Raw genomic sequence first — 17,875 nt, 5'->3', positions numbered from 1 at the left:
AGAGACCCACCTCTGGGCTCATCCAGGAGCAAGTCAGGCAGCGCCTTCCGCATGGGGCGTGCTCCCGGCTCCTCCCGGCTTCCTCTCTCGCCCTCCCTCCCAGCGCCGTCTCCTCGCAGCAGGTCCCGGAGCCCGGCTTTGCGGGCTCTCACGCTTCCACTCCCACCTCTCCTCTGTAGCAGACACGCGATTCGAAGAGCATGAAAGGAATAAAGGGTCATTTAAAACAGGAGAGAGGAGCCTGCCAGGGGGAGCAGAGGCAGATGCGGAATTAGTTTAAAAACACACATCTATTCTGAGCCGTTCCAGAAGGCTGGTGGGGAGGGCGGGGCGGCCGGCAGGCAGGGCTGGGCAGACAGAGAGCAGTTGCGTAAGTAGAACCAGACGCCCTGGGCTCCCTCCTGCGCGGCCACGTGGCCAGGAGCGCGTCAGGTTTGATAGCATCAGCTCGGACGCCCTGGGCCGGATGACGGACCCAGAATGAGGTCAGAGCTAGGGGAGGGGTGGGGCTGCAGAGCAGAGAGCAAGGGGGTCCCAGGCAGACGGTGCGAGGCCGGTGCACCGGGAGGGAGGTAGCCCACCAGGGGGGCGGGAAGCACAGGGCGGCAAGTCCCCGCTTGTAAAACGTGAGGTGATTCATCCCCGCGTGCTTGTGAGCAGTGAACAGCTGGAGCTGCGTGAGGTCACAGCCGTGCGTGGGACATGCCAGGTGCCCAGGACATGCTTGTGGGCCAAGCAGCTGAAGCCAGGGCTGGTCACGTGGGAGGGGAGGGGAGGGGAGGGAAAGGGAGGGGAGGGGAGGGGAGAGCTCTGGTCACGCTGTCACTCTCGAGTCCTCGCCGTCAGCCGCGGTGGCTCACTGGCCACCAGTTCTGTTCGGGCGGGAACCGATACAGTGCGTCCGGCGGGCCTCTCTGGAGCCAGAGTCAGAGAGTCGCCCAGGGCCAGGGCTGTGATCAGGAGACCCCACAGCAGGGAGGACACGGTCCCCGCCAGGGCGGCCACTCCCCAGATGCTATGTTCCCGGGGCCACCACAGGCCGAGCCTGCTTCCCCAGGGCCGCCCCGCACAGAGGCTGGGAGCACTGTGGACCCGAGTTAGCCATGTGAGGGATGCTGACGCCTGGTGATCTGGAAATGAAACCAGGAGATTTGGGAAACGGAGACGCCTCTCAGTGTCGGGAACAATGGCAGTTGACGCAGTTGGCTTTCCCGCTCCTTCCGGCTCCAGTGTTCAGGGTCCCCCCCACTCCCCTTGACAAAGAGCCATGCGGCCAAGTGAGGGCGGGTCCAGAGGCCGGCCGCTGAGGAAGCCTCATCTCGCCTTCCTGTCTCACCTGTGTTCTCGGCACCCCTTTCCTCGCTTCACCTCAGTAGCTTCTCCTTCCCAGCAGTCCCCGATGACGCGGAAATCCCTTCAAGGCAACTTCCCAGCTCCTGTCCCTTGACATGTGGGTCTGCAGCGATAGAATCTGTCACTTCCCATTTGTTTCCTTTCTTTCCACCCACGTGGGGCAGAACATTTTATTAAAAGATGCATTTCCCCCCAAAAGCAACTCTTGTTTTAATGCCAGAGGTATTTAAATGCCCTCGCAGTGAAATGTACAGTCTAATTATGGAACTTAACGTTACGTTTAGGGAAGGAATAAAAAACCAGCAACAAACCTCTTCCCCACGCGGGAAATGGGGCGCTGACCTCCGCCGGCGTCCGAGGCCTCTTCCTGCCTCCCCTGCAGGGAGGAGGCCTCTCGCCGTCCCGGCTGTTGGCAGCAGCGCCGAGTAGCAGAGATGCCAGGAGTGCCCGCGGCGCCATCAGAACGGAGTCGCCGTAGTGCCTGGCACTAAGGGTCCGATTACCTTGCCCTCGCCGATTCCCTCTGCAGGTAGCAGATGCGGATTTAGGCCGGGTTCCCCTGTAAGGTTAGCCTTCGCTGCTCTGCTCCACCAGGCAGACTTGGGGGATGGTCTCCCACGTGGCATTCACGGTGTTTTGGGGGAGACAGCGGGGATGTGGGCCGAGAGGCGCGGCTGGCGAGACCTCTGTGTGTGGGTGAAGGGCTTGTGCCTCCTGCAGGCAGAGCCCCCACCACACCCAGCCTGACGCCTAAAGACGTGCGAAGTGTGGGAGCCGTAGGGCTGACGTGTTGCCTTCCTGCCGGTGCCCCTGACATTTTGTGAAGTGTCAGCCGAGATGGTGGCGCTGAAAGGACTGTATTCGGTGGCTTCATCTCTCCAACCTTTAAGCTCCAAGTTACAAACCCACACACACTGACAACCCTTCGATCCACAGTTCACGGAGCTGAGAGGCCCTGTACTTTCATTTCTTGGTTGAAAACATGAGAATCTCACTAACTTGAGCAGCTTTCTGAAGGTCATGGAGCTAAGTGATTACCTGGACGTCAGGTGGACAAGTCGGTAAATAGATAGATTGATAGATAGATGATAGATAAAAGATAAGAGATAGAATAGTGTGTGTGTGTAAGTTAGTGTGTGTGAGTACATGTGTGAGTGTAAGTATGTGTGTGTGTGTGTGTGTGTGTGTGTGTAGACAACAATTAGATGCATATTCGGCACCTGCGGGAATTACACTACGGCATTTTTTCCAGGGGGTAGCTCACTGAAGTTGTGTGTCATTTTGACCAGCGGGGGGCATTCCTGAAGGCTTTTATTCTCACACCCGAAGCCTTGTTTCTTAGACATCGCTGGTTCTCTGGGGTTAGACGTGAGTGGCTTGGTGCACGAGCACAGAGCAACGGATCTTTTCTGCGAGTCCCTCACTCTGGCCGGGTACCAGCCGCGTCGCTGTGTCCTGTTCCCTGGCACCTACCTCCCACCTTCCCCGTCTCCGGCAGCACCTTGTCCTCCTGTCCTCGGAAAGTTGCCAGCGTTGCGCATGGCCTCTGTTCTTGTGCCCTGTGCTCCTGTGCGGGGACGTTGGGTGCAGAGAATGAAGCGAGCTCGAGGCCACAGGGTGGGCTCTCTCCACCAGTGCAGGCGCGGGCCGGGCCTGCTGCTTTCCTTGTTTGGCAGGCGGGAGCTCCTGGTCCCCCAATGCTGGGAGGTGGTGGTGTGGTGATCGAGCAAAGGTTCCCTAGTCAGAACCTTTCAGGACTCGCACGGTGGTGAGGGTTCTTTGGATGCTGGGGGGCTCTGATGGACAAAGACAAGGTTTCTGCCTTCAGGGGACTAGCTCTGGGGGTGGGGAGGAGCCTGGGGACTGTGCTCAGCCGTAAGTGCCAAGTGTTTAATGAGAAGTTCGGTTAACAAGAACCTCAAAAGAGCAGAACCTCACAATGGAAAACCTACTCGAAATGCAAGGACTCCAGGGAGAGCAAAAGGCTACCAAATATTCTAGCCTCTCTGAGCCCTCTGATTTCAGGCCTGATCTTCTGGGCCAGCTCATCTATCCCTTATCCATTCATCCATCTACCTACCTATCTATCCATCCATTTATTCATCCATTCATCCATCTATTCATCCATCCATCTATTCATCCATCCCTCATCCATTCATCCATCCATCCATCCCTCATCCATCCATCCATCTATCCATTCACCCATTTGTTAATTCCTGTGACTAACGCCTAGAGAGCACATGCAATCTGTCAGATGCTGACTTGGCCTGGCGGGCACGAGGGTGAGTCAGCAGACAGGACCATTTGGGAACAGTCTAGGGGGCTTCCCTGTCTTTGAACACACCTCCAACTGTGCTCAGCACAGACAGAGCCCGGCCACTCGCATCCCTTCCCCCGCCACCCCCGCTCTCATAGGCTCCCAGCAGGAAGGCTGGATCTTGAGCTGTGCTGAGCCAAGTCTGAGCCTTCCTCTTGAAGAGCAGGCAGCCTGCTGCGGTCGTGTGGCTGCTTGTGATCATCTTCATGTTCCCTGTGACGGGAAGCAGGTTGTACACAAGCTTCTAATGCGTTCCCTGCTTATTTTCCCAGTTTGACACGTATCAGGACTAACTCACAAACGACAGCAGCTGGTGGAGATTCTTACCTAAGGAATCCCCTGTTGAGGTTTCTCTTTGCCTGGTTAGGTTGCTTTAGTATCTGTCCCCTCATGCGCATTCCTCCTGCATCCTGACTGTGGGCAAAGAGAGGGGCCACTTAAAAAGCTGTATCCGGAGGGAGCTTTGTTATCATCAACACTTTCAAGGGTAATAAACCAATCCAGCCCGGCCCGCGTGGCTCGGTGGCTGAGCATTGACCCATGAACACGGAGGTCAGGGCTCGATTCCTGGTCGGGGCACATGCCCAGGTTTCTGGCTCGATCCCCAGCGTAGGGCGTGCAAGGAGGCAGCCGGTCGATGATTCTCTTCATCATTCTACCCTCTCTCTCCCTGACCCTTCCCCTCTCTGAAAAAAAACAACACAAAAACAGATTTAAAAAAAATAAAGAAAATCTAAATGAACAAGCTGGTGAAGGGCTTGGTTCAGTCATGTACGAGAGACCACATTGCATATTTCATCATAAAAACAGAAGTGAGGGCGTGGGAGGATGCGACGTTTTGCTCTGGGTGCTGAAAATGGTACATCATCATTCATCAGTCAGCGTCCCGGCGACAGTTCTTGTTAAAGCACTTTCGTCGCTATTAAAGGTTTTTAAAAATTTTTACTTAAACAAGTAAACAGTGACCAAGATTAGCATTTGAATTATAGCACAAATGATACTGAAATTAGACGTACTGCCACGCCAGGGGGTACAGCGTTGTCAGAGCTTAACTTTGCGAAGCCCGCCGAGCCAAGACCAGTGTAAGATGTAACGTTTAGACGCTGCGACTTGCAAAGGGCTTCATTTGCGCCTTTTTGAAAGTGGGTTTTCCGGTGATGCTTTTCGTATGTTACATTCAGACACCGTTATTTCCGTCTGTTTCTCTTATCTTGCAGGCGCTAATGTCCCCCGATTAAGTCTGCGTGTAATTGTCTGGGTTTTTCATGGGCAAAACCTCGCCACCTTCCCCAGGACCTGGAGAGCTCACCTCCCGACAGCCTCGGATGGGGTCTAATTGAAATGCCATCCCCACGGAGGGGCCAGAGTGGAGTGTGTAATTATGTAATTTCCTCTTGATCTTTCAGAGTCTTCCTGCGAGCGATTAATCAGTATGCAGATATGCTGAACAAAAAATTCCTGGATCAAGCCAACTTCGAGCTGCAGGTGAGAGAAGAAAGGCAGGCGGACATGACCTTGGTCGGGAAGCCCTGTTACCGCAAATTGCTCCTCTGAGCGCCATCTTTTCTTTCTAATCCGCACACTTAATGGGTCGCCCGTCCAAGGTGTGGACATGGTGGTTACAATGTGTCCTGTTGGAACCCAGGCTTGAACGTTGTGCCTTCTGGGTATTTGCTCCGTTTAACAATGGCAAAGAGCAAGTACTGGATCAGGGACAAGGAGGGACGCGGCAGGGAGGCCACAGGGTCTCGGGAGTGTGGCTGCCAGGGTTTTCTCAGAGCCTCTAAGGTGATGGTGGGAGGCTGGCAAGTGGCTTTGCACCCCTGAGCTCAGCGTGAAACCCAGGCACAAAACCCAGGAGAGAGATTGCCCTACGTGTGTGGCAGAGCGGGCGTCGGAGCACGTGCTGTGGACTGAGCCCACGCTCAGCCCGGAGCCCCACCCGGGGCGGCCAGCTGGCAGCTGGGGAGAGGGCCCATGGTTTGAAACGTTCCCTAGGGCAGCGGTTCTCAACCTTGGCTGCACATGAGAATCACCTGGGAATCTTTTTAAAATCCTGATTTCCGGGCCTCATCCTCCGGAAATTCTGTTTCTTTGTTATGGGGTGATGCCACAACATTAGTAACAAAGAAACAGAATTTCTGGAGGATGGGGCCCGGAAATCAGGATTTTAAAACGATTTCCAGGTGATTCTCATGTGCAGCCAAGGCTGAGAGCCACTGCCCTCGGGCGCTGGGCAGACGAGGTGCCCGCGTGGCCGGCAGCGGCTGAGCCGCTAACCCTCTGCCCCCGTCGCTTCCAGCTCTGGAACAACTACTTCCACCTGGCGGTCGCGTTCCTCACCCAGGAGTCCCTGCAGCTGGAGAACTTCTCAAGCGCCAAGAGAGCCAAGATCCTGAACAAGTGAGTCCGCCCGGGCAGGCCGATGATCCCAGGCCTTGCCACCCCCAGGCCACTCACTGCGGTGAGGGGTTCAGAGGGGGTCTCGGTGATGACCGCGGCTCAGCCGTCCTCGGATTCTGTGAGTGTGTGTCTTCCCGCCAAGCCCTGTGCCGCCAGAGGCTTGAGTCCAGGAAAACGCAGCACAGCCGGCGGGGGGGCGGGGGGCGGGTCGTGGAGCTGGGCTGGAAGGTAATGTCCCCGGGGGACCAGCCTGTCCCTCTAGGGAGGAGCTGAGGCGTCACATTCAGATTCTCCATCCGGGACTGGCCTGCACCAGCCGCCCTCTCCTGCTGCACGGGATGGGCAGGGGTGTCGGGCACGGAGGCCTCACCCTCAGGTGGCCGCGGGCTGGGGTTTTGACTCCCCTGTGACTGCCCAGCCACACCAGTGGCCTGCACTCAGAGGGCCCGGCCCGTCAGCTGACAGGAGGAGGACGAGCGTCTGGGAAACCAAAAGCTATAGCTAATTCCACCAGTTATTACGTTTAACGTGATCAGCCTTTTCCTCGGGCAATAAAGGGAAAGGTAAATTGCTCACCAGCTCATAAAGGCTCATCTTCTGCAGCCTCAGGATTCTGTTTGTTTACTCTGGAAACTTACACCCCTCCCCGCCCACGGGGAAGAAAATTAGCATTTGTTTTCCTGGTAAACAAAAACTTGGGGGAATATCTGTTGAGAGTAGGAGGTGCCAAGCCCTTCCTTTCACTGAACCTGATGAAGAAGGGGGGGCGGGGGGAATGAGGAGGGCATTGGAGGAGGCGGCCCTGTTCTGAGTGTAGACTCCAGGGCTCACTGTTCTCGGGGGGCGTAGGAGGTCACTAGCGTCTGCAGGCCCTGATGCTAACAACAGGCACAAAAACACCCCCGCCCCCTCTTGGGCCAAGGAGCTGGGCTCTCTCACCTGCCCCTGGAGAGTGAAGACAGTGACACAGTGACATTCTCTCATCACCTCCCCCAAGGCCCACGGTGGGGCCGGGATGGGGGGAGGTAGTGTGTGGTGATGAGTACGTGTGGTTCCCAGCTCCTTCCATCCCCTTGTGGCAAAGGGAGGAGCATGGTTTTCTCTTGATGCGTCTCAGTGATGGAAGACTGGGTCGCACGTACAAATAACCGGGTCTGATTCTCACCTGAGAGTGACCGGGCGCTTTTCCCGTTCCTGCCTTTCAGATATGGAGACATGAGGAGACAGATCGGCTTCGAGATCAGGGACATGTGGTACAACCTCGGTGAGTCGCCGCGGTCTCCGCCATCAGGGGACCGTCTCCCGTCCGAGGTGGGAGGCGGCATTGGCCCTGTTCGTCAGCGTTGGGACATGTACAAATGTCGTGGCTTCTGCTCCTTGGGGAAAAATGGCTGTTCGTTGCCAGAACTCTTTTCAGGAAGTGAGAGCTGGGAGACCAAGTGAAAGGAGGAGAATCTGGTGGGCGGGGCAGATAGAAGCGTCAGGAAAGCACCCCCGTGTCAGGTGTCCACAGCTCAGCCCTGGGCGTCAGGAACATTCCCCCACCGCCTCACGCATCCAAGCACATAGCTCATCCTACTGTTACACGTGCCATCAGATGGGCTCCGTGTCATCGACTCTGCCTTCCCAAGGGTCTAGTCCCCACTCCAAACCCGACCCCGGTTTTAGGTCCACTGCCACCAAGTGGTGGCAGCTCAGATGCTCACGCCATCAGAGCAATAGGGACATGCGTGTTGAAGGTAAGGAATCGATGTAGGCGGGTATTACTATTCACTTCCCTCTTGGTACTGCTTTGGCTGCTCACGTAAGTTGGGGTATGTTGTGTTCTCATTGTCTTTTGTCTCTGATGTTTTCTCATTTCCCTTTTGATTTCTTCTTTGGCCTATTGGTTGTTGAGAGTATGTTTTTTTGTTGTTGTTGTTGTTTGATTTTTTGTTTGTTTGTTTTAAATCTATTTTATTGATTTTTTACAGAGAGGAAGGGAGAGGGATAGAGAGTTAGAAACATCGATGAGAGAGAAACATCGATCAGCTGCCTCCTGCACACCCGCTACTGGGGATGTGCCCGCAACCAAGGTCCATGCCCTTGACCGGAATCGAACCTGGGACCCCTCAGTCTGCAGGCCGACGCTCTATCCACTGAGCCAAACCGGTTAGGGCGAGAGTATGTTTTATTGGTGTTTTTTTGTTTGTTTTTTCTTGTTGATAGGATTGCAGAGCCCCCCCCCCCCCGTTACCCCCTTTTGCCTTTGTCTTCCCAGCCCCTACCAGCCCCCACTTTGCCCACCTCGAGGGCCTTCCTTCTGGACGGTTAAGTCCTGGCAGAGCCCTGGCCACGGAGCTCGGCGCTGGCCCCGGCCAGCCCCCCGTATTCAGAGCCAGGGTGTCTCCAAGTTGAGGCGCCGCGCCCTGTAGCGTATTTTTCCACCCCGGCGCCCACAGCCACTTGTCAGCGCCTGTCCCTCCAGCCGGGAGCGTCAAAGCCACCGTGACCAGCAGAGCGCTCCGCACTCCGTGACACTCAGGTTGTGGTTGATGAACAACTCACTGTCACTGTCAACTGTTTTCTGAAACATCGGCTCTGACATTTTTGGGCGAAACACGAGAAAAGTGTCACCGGAGAGACTGGGGATAATGGCGTTTTTAAGAGAATGGCTCGCAGCTGTTACACGCCTTTCAGAAGCACGGAGCGTCTGGGAAGTGATGAGAATCCCCTGAGTCTGGCCTTAGTCACAATATTAATTATTCGGTAAAAGCAGAACCTCAGATTTTTATTATATTCGGATTCCTCATCAACGCCTATAGTTTGTGACTGTGTCCACCCCATTCAAATGTTAGAAATATGTTAAGTTAGACTAAGAGGAGGATTATGTAGCATGTTAGGTATAAGTTATGTATAAGAGCCAGATTTATTTAATGATTCTCTTTCTAGAAATCAGTATCAAATAGCGGAGTTATCAACGAAACTAAGTTCTTTAGACTATCGATTCTATTTTCTGAGCGTGTAAAATTACTATCAAGGCTGATTAACTGGATAAATTGCTGGTGTTAATAACACAAAATGCCTCAAATAATTCAAGCGTTTAATTCCTGCGCATTCTTCTAGCATATGTTGGAAATGAAATGACATAAATTATAATGGGGTGAAATGAAAATATTTCAAGATTTGTGACACTAAAGAGGGTAGAACTTTATATATATATATTTGTTTGTTTGTTTTTTACTGATACCAGAGAGGAAGGGAAAGGGAGAGAGTGACAGAAACATCAATGATGAGAGAGGGTCATTGATGGGCTGCCTTCTGCATACCCTCTACTGGGGATCGAGCCCGCAACCCCGGAAATGTGCCCTGACCGGGAATCGAACCATGACCTCCTGGTTCCTAGGTCGGTGCTCAACCACTGAGCCACCCCAGCCGGGTGGACACGTCCTCTTTATAAGAAGCCAGAGCTAGAGAGGACCGGACCATCTGCTCAGACGCCCTCGCCTCACCCCGTACTCACTGTCCACAAATTGAGATGCGGGTGTTGTGTCTCCAGCCCCGCTCCGTGCAAGGCTGGGGACCCATGAGCTGCTCGCCTCCTGTAGCTGTGGGCTCACATCGTGTACTTGTGAAACGGTGTTGGTCTCCTTTAACAGAATTCAGGGCTACAGACTTCGTATTGGATATTTTAGTGGCTTCAGTTACAACCATCAGGACACCGTCCACTTCTCCCTCGCAAGGCTGGGCGCGTCCATGATGCCCCCAGATGACATGGATGCCGTTCATTCTCACGTCCCTGGCACCCACATCGCGTGGCCTGTGTCCTTGTGTCCACTGACGCCCATTCCAGAATCCTTTTTTACAGGCTTTTCTCACGAATGGGTGTCTTTACTCCAGGTCAGCACAAGATAAAGTTCATTCCGGAAATGGTTGGCCCCATGTTGGAGATGACGCTGATCCCTGAGACGGAGCTGCGCAAGGCCACCATCCCCATCTTCTTCGACATGATGCAGTGTGAGTTCCACTCCACGCGCACCTTCCAGATGGTAAGGGTGTGTGTGTGCGCGCGCACGTGTGTGTATGGGTGTGTGTGTGTGTGTGCGGGGGTGTGTGTGTGTGGGGGGGTGTGGGTGTGGCTGGGGGTGTGGGTGTGGGGGGTGTGTGTGGGTTTTTGGTGTGGGCGTGGCTGGGGTGTGGGGTGTGTGTGGGTGTGTGTTTGTGTATGTGCATGTGTGTGTGCGCGTGTGTGTGCATGGGTGTGTGTGGGGGGGTGAGTGTGCGTGGGGGTGGGTGGTGGTGGGGTGGGGGTGGGGGTGTGTGGGGGGTGTGTGTGTGGGTGAGTGTGCATGGGGGTGGGTGGGGGTGGGAGGGCGAGTCAGAAAACCTTGAGAAAGACTTGTGGGTGGCTCTGGCGTCCATGGCGCTCCCTGGAGGCCCTGCTTCCCCACACGCGGGAGGGCCCTCCCAGGACTTCCTGCTGCCGGGCCGCCCCGCTCTCAGCTGTGCGGGGACTGTCTCGTGTTTGGACGTTTATAACCTCGTCCGCGGCCGCACACAATCATCCACGTAAAACTAGCCTGCTCCACTGCGGTCAAACATTCCACTAACGCCCCTCGCGCCCTGGCAGGGCCAGACCAAGCGATTGCGAGGGCCGGACGTTCCCCACCCGTTAAAGTCCGAAGGCCCGGCTTTCCTTCTCCTAACGGGGTCCCTGAGCCGGGCGGCGGCGCGGATGTGAGTTCCTGGATGAAAGCGTGTGTGAGGGGCCCCGAGCACGCAGGGTCGGCAGGAAGGACAGCCCGAGCCATTGGCCCTTGAGAAGTAGCAGCACCTGCTCCTGGGTCCCATGGAAGCCCGTAAGGGGCCTACGTTGTCACGGGTGGGCACCCACACATGTGCTCACACAGTGGCGTGCTCAGACACATGCACGTGCTCAGACATGCAGTGGCGTGCTCAGTCACACACGCATGTGCTCAGACACGTAGTGGCGTGCTCAGTCACACACATGTGCTCAGACACGCAGTGGCGTGCTCAGTCACACACATGTGCTCAGACACGCAGTGGCGCGCTCAGACACATACACATGTGCTCAGACACGCAGTGGCGTGCTCAGACACACACGCATGTGCTCGGACACGCAGTGGCGCGTTCGCTACTGGGTGGGTGGTTTGGCCGTGATGCTTTGCAGAAGCCAAGACAAGGATCCAGGCGAGAGGGCGTCCTCTGTGTGGAAGCCCTTTGGTTAAACATGGCGGCATTTCAAGGGAGGGAACAGTGACTTCACGTCGATTTTAAGGAATTTTGAGAAAAATTCCTACATTGAAGGGAAATGAGCCTCCCCTCGCGCTGGCATGGCTGTGGTGGGAGCGAGGATTTACCGGGGTTTCCTTCCCCGCCTGCACGCCCTACTCGATGGAGCTTTGCAGTTTGCGGGCACAGTTCCCTGGCCATTCGTCACCGCGGTTGCCTGCAGGTGGGGGTAGCCATGAAGAACAGCCGTGCTGCTCCCTGGAATGAAAGCAAGGCGCAGAGCTAGAGGGCCCTCGGCTCCGCGTCGGAGTTGAGTTTAGAATAGAAGTCAGGTGGACCGAGGTTCCCAGCTTAGGCGGTACCGCCCGGGCTTTGAACAAGCCACTAAGTCTCCAATACAGAGCTGCAAAATGGGTGTAAACATAAATGTACTCGAAAGGGGTGTTGTGAGAAGTAAAATCAAACCCATAAAACCCACCTTCCCTCCCTCGCTCCCTCCTTCCTCTTTCCTTCCTCCCTCCCTCCTTCGCTCCCTCCCTCGCTCCCTCCCTCCCTCCCTCTTTCCTCCCTCCCTCCCTTTCTCTCTCTCCCCCCAGGGGTGAGGATGGTTTCCTCACGTTCACTTATTGGTCAGAATGGAGAGTCTGCTGTGGAAGGACAGCTGTGTTGGTCCCTCTGCCCACCCCCTGCCTTTGTGCCAATGTAACTGCAATGTTGTCAGCATTGTCCACGTTCTCTCGTTCTTTTTGTCGGACAACATACCAAAGACAGCCGCTCACCGTGCTGCTAACGCGCTGGCGGGACCTTTCGTGAAATGCCTCAGCCAACCTCCTCTTCATCCCCTTGGCTGGGCATGTAGGCTGCGTGCAGGCGGTCTCTTCGAATAAACGTGCAGCGAGCACACGCATGCTGCGTCCCGGGGTCCCGAGGGGGACATTCCAGAGGGTGGGTGCTGCTGGGCTTCTCTGCGGCCTGGTCGGCGCTCCCACCGCCAGGTTCTCACTGGGCTGACTCACCCTCTTTCCCTGTCCGCGTTGCGCCTGCGTTGTGGGTGCCCAGGCAGCAGGGAGACGAGAGTGCCTCCGAGAACCTCAGCTTGGTGTCCACTCCGGGGTGACCCCTGCCTGCCCTCACTGACCACAGGGACGACAGCCCCCCTCCATTGTCTGCCCTGTTCCTGGGGCCACGGTGATGTCTCTGTCCCGTGCATGCGCCCCTCTGTCCTGCGTCTCCACGCAGCAAAAGTCTTCTCTGCCTCTTCCATTCTCCTTGAGAGCTTCCGACACTCGGTCTGACCTGGTGCCCCCTGTTCTTACAGGCGGCCCGTGCCCCTCTCCTCTCCTGTCCCCGAGTCCCAGCGGACACGTTCTCTGGTCTCTTCTTTTGCAGAGAAAACAGCGATTGTGCTCACCGTCCCCTGGGCCCAGAGGGGCTGTTTACACTTAAACTAGAACTTTGGGGGATATTGATTTTTTCTTTTTCAAAGGAGAGATTCTCCGTGTGAGCTTTCAGCATCTGCTCAGCCAGCCTGAGAGCTTTGGGCGTCCGAGTCTTAGCAGCGCTTAGATCCTTCATGCAGACCTGCCAGGCCATGGGGCCCCGTGGCTCCCCTCGCCCCACCTCCCTGAGTCCCCTGCCCCCCAGTGAGTACCCCTTCCCGTCTCAGACTCACCGGGTTCTGCTTCCTGTGAGAAGCACACTTCTCCTCTCCTGGCACCTCCTCAAAGAGTCTCATTTGTTACGTCTTTGGAAAATGCAGAACTCACAGCTGAGCGTGGCTGCAAATGACCGTGGGGGCTCCAGGCCATTAATAAAAAGGGACCGGAAAGGGCTGCACAGCAAAATAAGATTCCCGGTCACGGAGCTGGTCCGGCCATCTCCGCGCGGGTCCGGAAAGTGCGCCAGGACTTCCGGAAACTCCCGGTGGCGGCAAGGCCTCCGCACATGAGTGGTCTCGGTGCCCGCACTGTGCCCGCGTTGCCGTGTGAGTGCCGGCCCGCGCCCGCGCCGGTAACCAGAAGCAAGTAGTCGAATGACCCGAGTGGGTGTGGATAGCTTTTGCTACTTGATGGGGAAGCCGGTGCCTTTTGCTCTGGAAGAGGTATGTGAACGCATTTGGTGGCGATTTTATCGTGTTTATTCTCCAGTTCGTTGGGATTGTGCTGGTTGCTGTATTTTGATTTCAGTTTCAGAGTCATACCTGAGTCTGTCGTTTTGGATGCATAAAGGGGAAACACGGACAAGATTAGGTTGCTATTTCATTAAAGCACAGACCCGAAGCGGTTGGCGAGATCATGGAAACCCTTACCCTACACTCCAAGAGTTCTAATCCCGTTAAATTCTGTTCTTAAAAGCCCTCCAGTCCACAGGTGCCCAAACTCCCAGCATCTTCTTTAACCAAATCGGATGGGACTCCCTGTGGGGCGTATTCCCGGCGTGGGCTGTCACTGCAGGATCCGGTCACGCACCTGCCTGAGATGCTGCCAGGTGAGCAGCCGGCAGCCCGGGCCCGGCCAGGCCGCTGGGTTTGGGGCCTCAGAGCCTCTGGCCTCCTGAGTATTTCACAGAAGCTTCCAGGCCAGCGAGCCGCCTGCTCGTTGGACACGGAAGGACGTGGAGATGTTCGAGTGTGGGATGTGGAGCGCCAAAGGCTAATTAAGTGTGTCATTAAGTTTACGAGCGGTTAAGCAAGGACTGCAGGACACAGGAAAACATGAGTGTGTCTGAGCGGAGTGACAGGCTGCGGGAATCGATGCTCCGTGGGTGTCACCACGCGAGCCCGCACCCAGGTTGGTGGCGAGCAGCTGCCCTCAGCCCAGCAACGCCCATTGCTTCTCTCGGGCCACGTTTTCCACGCAGACACGGCTCGGTGGTTCCTCCCGCCCACCCCTCCTGTCCCTGCCACGGCCAGGGGTGTGGTCCTGCCCTCTCCCGGGACGGGCTTGGTCCCGCCTGCAGGGGCAGAAGCCGGGACTCCGATTCCTGGACTCCTGGACGCCCCCTGCTGCCAGGGGGGCCTGGGCCTCGGCCCCGTGTCCGGTAGCTCATGAGCGTTTTGAAGACCAGGAGGAAGCAGAGCGCGCTGGGCAGCGTCAGTGCCGCCGCCGCTCAGGGTCACCTGCCGCAGGCGCCCGGCATGTTCCCAGACCAGCTGCCCCGGCTCTGGGCAGCCTCTAGGTGCCGCATCCGCTCGGCAAGCATTAGGCAGACCTCCCCTGCCCGGCCCAGTTGCCCAACTTGCTCGCACATATCCCAGGCAGGTGGCTGCCAAGTGCAGGCCTGGCTGCATCCGTTTATAGGTGCACGTAGGCCTTTCGTACACGTCACACGCTTACAGCCAGATAACAGCCTTCACTCAAAACACGGACCTGCTTCTAATCCAGATGGAAGGGGCTTTGGCTTATCCCCGGCGGAGACCCTGCGCCCCAGGACCGCTTACGTCGGGCCGGTAACCCCAGGTGAGCCGAGGCACTGAGCAAGGCTTCCTTTCCACGTTAACTTAATTAACAACGATGTCCGCACCCCTGCAGGCAGCCCCGCTCCTCCACGTTCAGTGTGACCGCACCTTCCAAAAGCCCTGCCGCACGTGGCCTCTTCCGCTCCATGTTCTCGGACGGCAGCTGGCTCGGACGCACAGGGTGCTCTGTGCAGTAGTTTCAGTCCGATGCCCTGTGGGTATTTTTATTATTATTTTTATTTCGGAGAGAGGGAGGGAGGGAGAGAGAAACATCCATGATGAGAGAGAATCATGGATCGGCTGCCTCGTGCACGTCCCCTGCTGGGGATCGAGCCCACAACCTGGGCATGTGCCCTGACCGGGAATCGAACTGTGACCTCCTGGTTCATAGGTTGAAGATCAACCACTGAGCCACACTAGCCAGGCCCCTGTGGGTATTTTTAAAAATTTTTAAAAACTGATTTCAGAGCAGAAGCGGGGGGGAGAGAGAGAGAAACATCAATTATGAGAGAGAATCATGGATCAGCTGCCTCCTGCACGCCCCCACACTGGGGATCAAGCCAGCAACCCCGGCATGTGCCCTGATGGGAATCGAACTGTGACCTCCTCGTTCCTAGGTGGACGCTCAACCCCTGAGCCACGCCAGCCAGGCCGCTGTGGGTATTTTTGTATGATATTGACTATTCAGAAAGAGAGGAAAATGCGTAGACTGATTTCACTTATCACACAAGGGAGCTCCCGCCCCCTTTCCAGCAGTAAATAAACTCGCTGATTTCCTCAGCCCGTGGGGACCTGCTGCAGATGACCCAGCAGCAGGCAGGTCCAGTCCGGGGATATCCACGCGACGTACGCAGCCAGCTCTGCTCTGCCTACACGCACTCTCTCCCCTTCCGTCGGGCAGCTTCACTTCGTGCCCATTACAACCCTCCCCAGGACCTGTCTCCAGCCAGTGGCTTCTAGCACCTTCTGGAAAACTCCCCGATGCTCGCTGCGGGTCTGTGGGTTGAGTCCTTGCCGACGGACAGCACGGGGTTGCCAGGTGGTGCGGATGGCTTGGTGTAGACCGGGGGTTTGTCAAACGAGGCTCAGCGGGGTGTCTGATTTACGTATCATTCACGGGCTCTTTTTGGAAGACATTAGCCTCCTCAGTCTCAGTCTGATCAGAGCTGGGCTCCCCTGCTGTCCTCCCTGGTGGCAGCTCGGTTTACACGGGAGCAGGGAAAACATGTCGTGTCCAGTAGGAAGACTCCCAGTTCAGTGCCGTCTGATGAGATAGGACGAGTTGTCTGGAATGCTCATGTGCGTTTGCCTGCGTGAGGGTCACGCGTGTTTTTCTGCGACCCCGCTGCCTTCCGTGTTGGGTGCTCATGCCACACGGGTGGGATTGACTCGTGCGTTTTCATGACACGGAGTCTCATTTTGTATCTCCGTGATTTCTCCTGAAGCATCAGCCCCGCTGGGAGCGCCACCTCCCGCACGGAGCCCGCAGGACCCGCCCTTTGCAGAACGCGCCCCTGTGAAGAGCAGAGGGGTCGCGGGTTATCCAGAGGCTGCTACTTACAATAAAAGCCATCGCATGAGGCTGCAGGTGGAAATGAAAAGCAGGTCACCCTTTCTCCTTCGATAAATCCCTCGCTCCTGTGTTGCTCCCGTCCCTGCTCTGCTGATGCTAAACAGAACCAAAAATGGGGTGGGGGGGCGCGCTTGTCGGGGGAGAAGATCAAGGGGGATTGTGGGGATTCGCCGAGGCCCGGGCTCTCACGAGGTTGCCGAGCGCTTGAGGTTGAGCGGGAACCAGTGCTTCTCTGTGGGCCTGTGGGCAGCTCCGTTTCATGTGCAGTGGGTGGGACTGCATCCAGGTTGCTCCTGGGGCTGCCCAGACCCCTGCCCTCTGCTCCATGGGGAGCCACAGGCAATAGCCACTGCACCTGCCACGCCCAGAGTCCCCAGGGCAGGACCTGTGACAAGCACTCGGACACATGTGTTCACGCGTGGCTTGCATGGCCAAGAGAGCAGGCGTGTCTTAGCAGCCTGCCAGCCAAACCCTCTACTGACAGAGTGAGCCCCCCCTGGCTGCATGCAGCACACACTCTATCCACGAATTTACGTGCACGTCACATGCACATCACGTGTGGTCCTCTCAGCGTCACCCACGCCAGGTGCTGTCCTAGGTGTTGGGGACACAGCCGTGACCAAGAGAGAAGGAACGTCTTCGTCTCCCGCAGCTTAAACTCCGTGGGATCCTGATAATAAGGGGGAGGCTGGGGTGGTTGCCTGGAGACGCAGTGTCTGAGCAGATATGTTCATGGGACCCAGCGACCCTTACATACATGCAGTCCATGGTGTGCTTGCCTCCGGCGCCCGAACTCAGCCGTGTTTCCTTCAGGCCCTCCTGCCCCTCATGCCTGCCTGGCCAGGGTCTATGGCTGACCTCAGGACCCCTACATGTGGTGGTCACCTGGCCGGAATCCCAGTCCTCAGGGGGCTCTGAATTCTGCCAGGGAGAGGGGGCTGGGCAGCCAGGATGGGGACACGTGTGTCATTGTCAAGGTTGTATTTCCAGTTCGATCAGCTACGGGGGGTCATGGAGCCTTGAAAACATTTACAGACTCGCACCTCACAGATCCGTTTCCCCAAGCGCGGGTCCAAGGGCCAGGCAGGGGTTGTGACCATTCCTCGCACCATGGTCTCTGCACGCCCCACCCAGGCTTCGGGAGGCGTGTGGGTGTGTCTCCGGCGACAGTGCCTCTCTTTGTCTTACAACGTTCTTTCAACCAGAGGGAGGAGTTCCCCGGGGCTCCATCGGGGCCCTGATGTGTTCAGATTCCTGGGGAGCAAACGCCATCTGTCCTCCTCCATCCGTCCTTCTCCGGGAGCCACAGAGCTCTTTTAGATGTTTCTTATTCCTCACAATGAAGTTCGAGACGTGGTCTCACGTCCTCATGTCACACTGTAAATTTTCCCTCCAGTTGCCCTTCTTTGGCTCCTGTTCCTGCTCTCAGGATCCGCACGTTTAGACCCCATTAACCGGGGAAGGTAACGGAGGGGTCTCCGGTGACGGGACCGTCAGCAGTCTCCGGGGGCTGGGGGACAGCGACTCTGAAGTGAAATCC

General features: G+C 56.5%; 1 protein-coding gene across 2 annotated transcripts in view; it reads left to right on the top strand.

Annotated features, from left to right (window-relative positions):
- DOCK1 (dedicator of cytokinesis 1) overlaps positions 1-17,875 on the top strand; it is a 288,665-nt gene that overhangs the window by 234,687 nt on the left and 36,103 nt on the right. For both annotated transcript variants that reach the window (XM_059661723.1, XM_059661724.1), the window contains exons 30-33: positions 5,077-5,155; positions 5,973-6,073; positions 7,279-7,337; positions 9,953-10,101. In XM_059661723.1, coding sequence (XP_059517706.1) covers positions 5,077-5,155; positions 5,973-6,073; positions 7,279-7,337; positions 9,953-10,101 — 388 coding nt within the window. The remainder of the gene's footprint in view (positions 1-5,076; positions 5,156-5,972; positions 6,074-7,278; positions 7,338-9,952; positions 10,102-17,875) is intronic.

Source organism: Myotis daubentonii, chromosome 13, assembly GCF_963259705.1.
Source record: "Myotis daubentonii chromosome 13, mMyoDau2.1, whole genome shotgun sequence".
Classification (NCBI taxonomy): domain Eukaryota; kingdom Metazoa; phylum Chordata; class Mammalia; order Chiroptera; family Vespertilionidae; genus Myotis; species Myotis daubentonii.
This window is presented reverse-complemented; position numbering and strand designations above follow the sequence as displayed.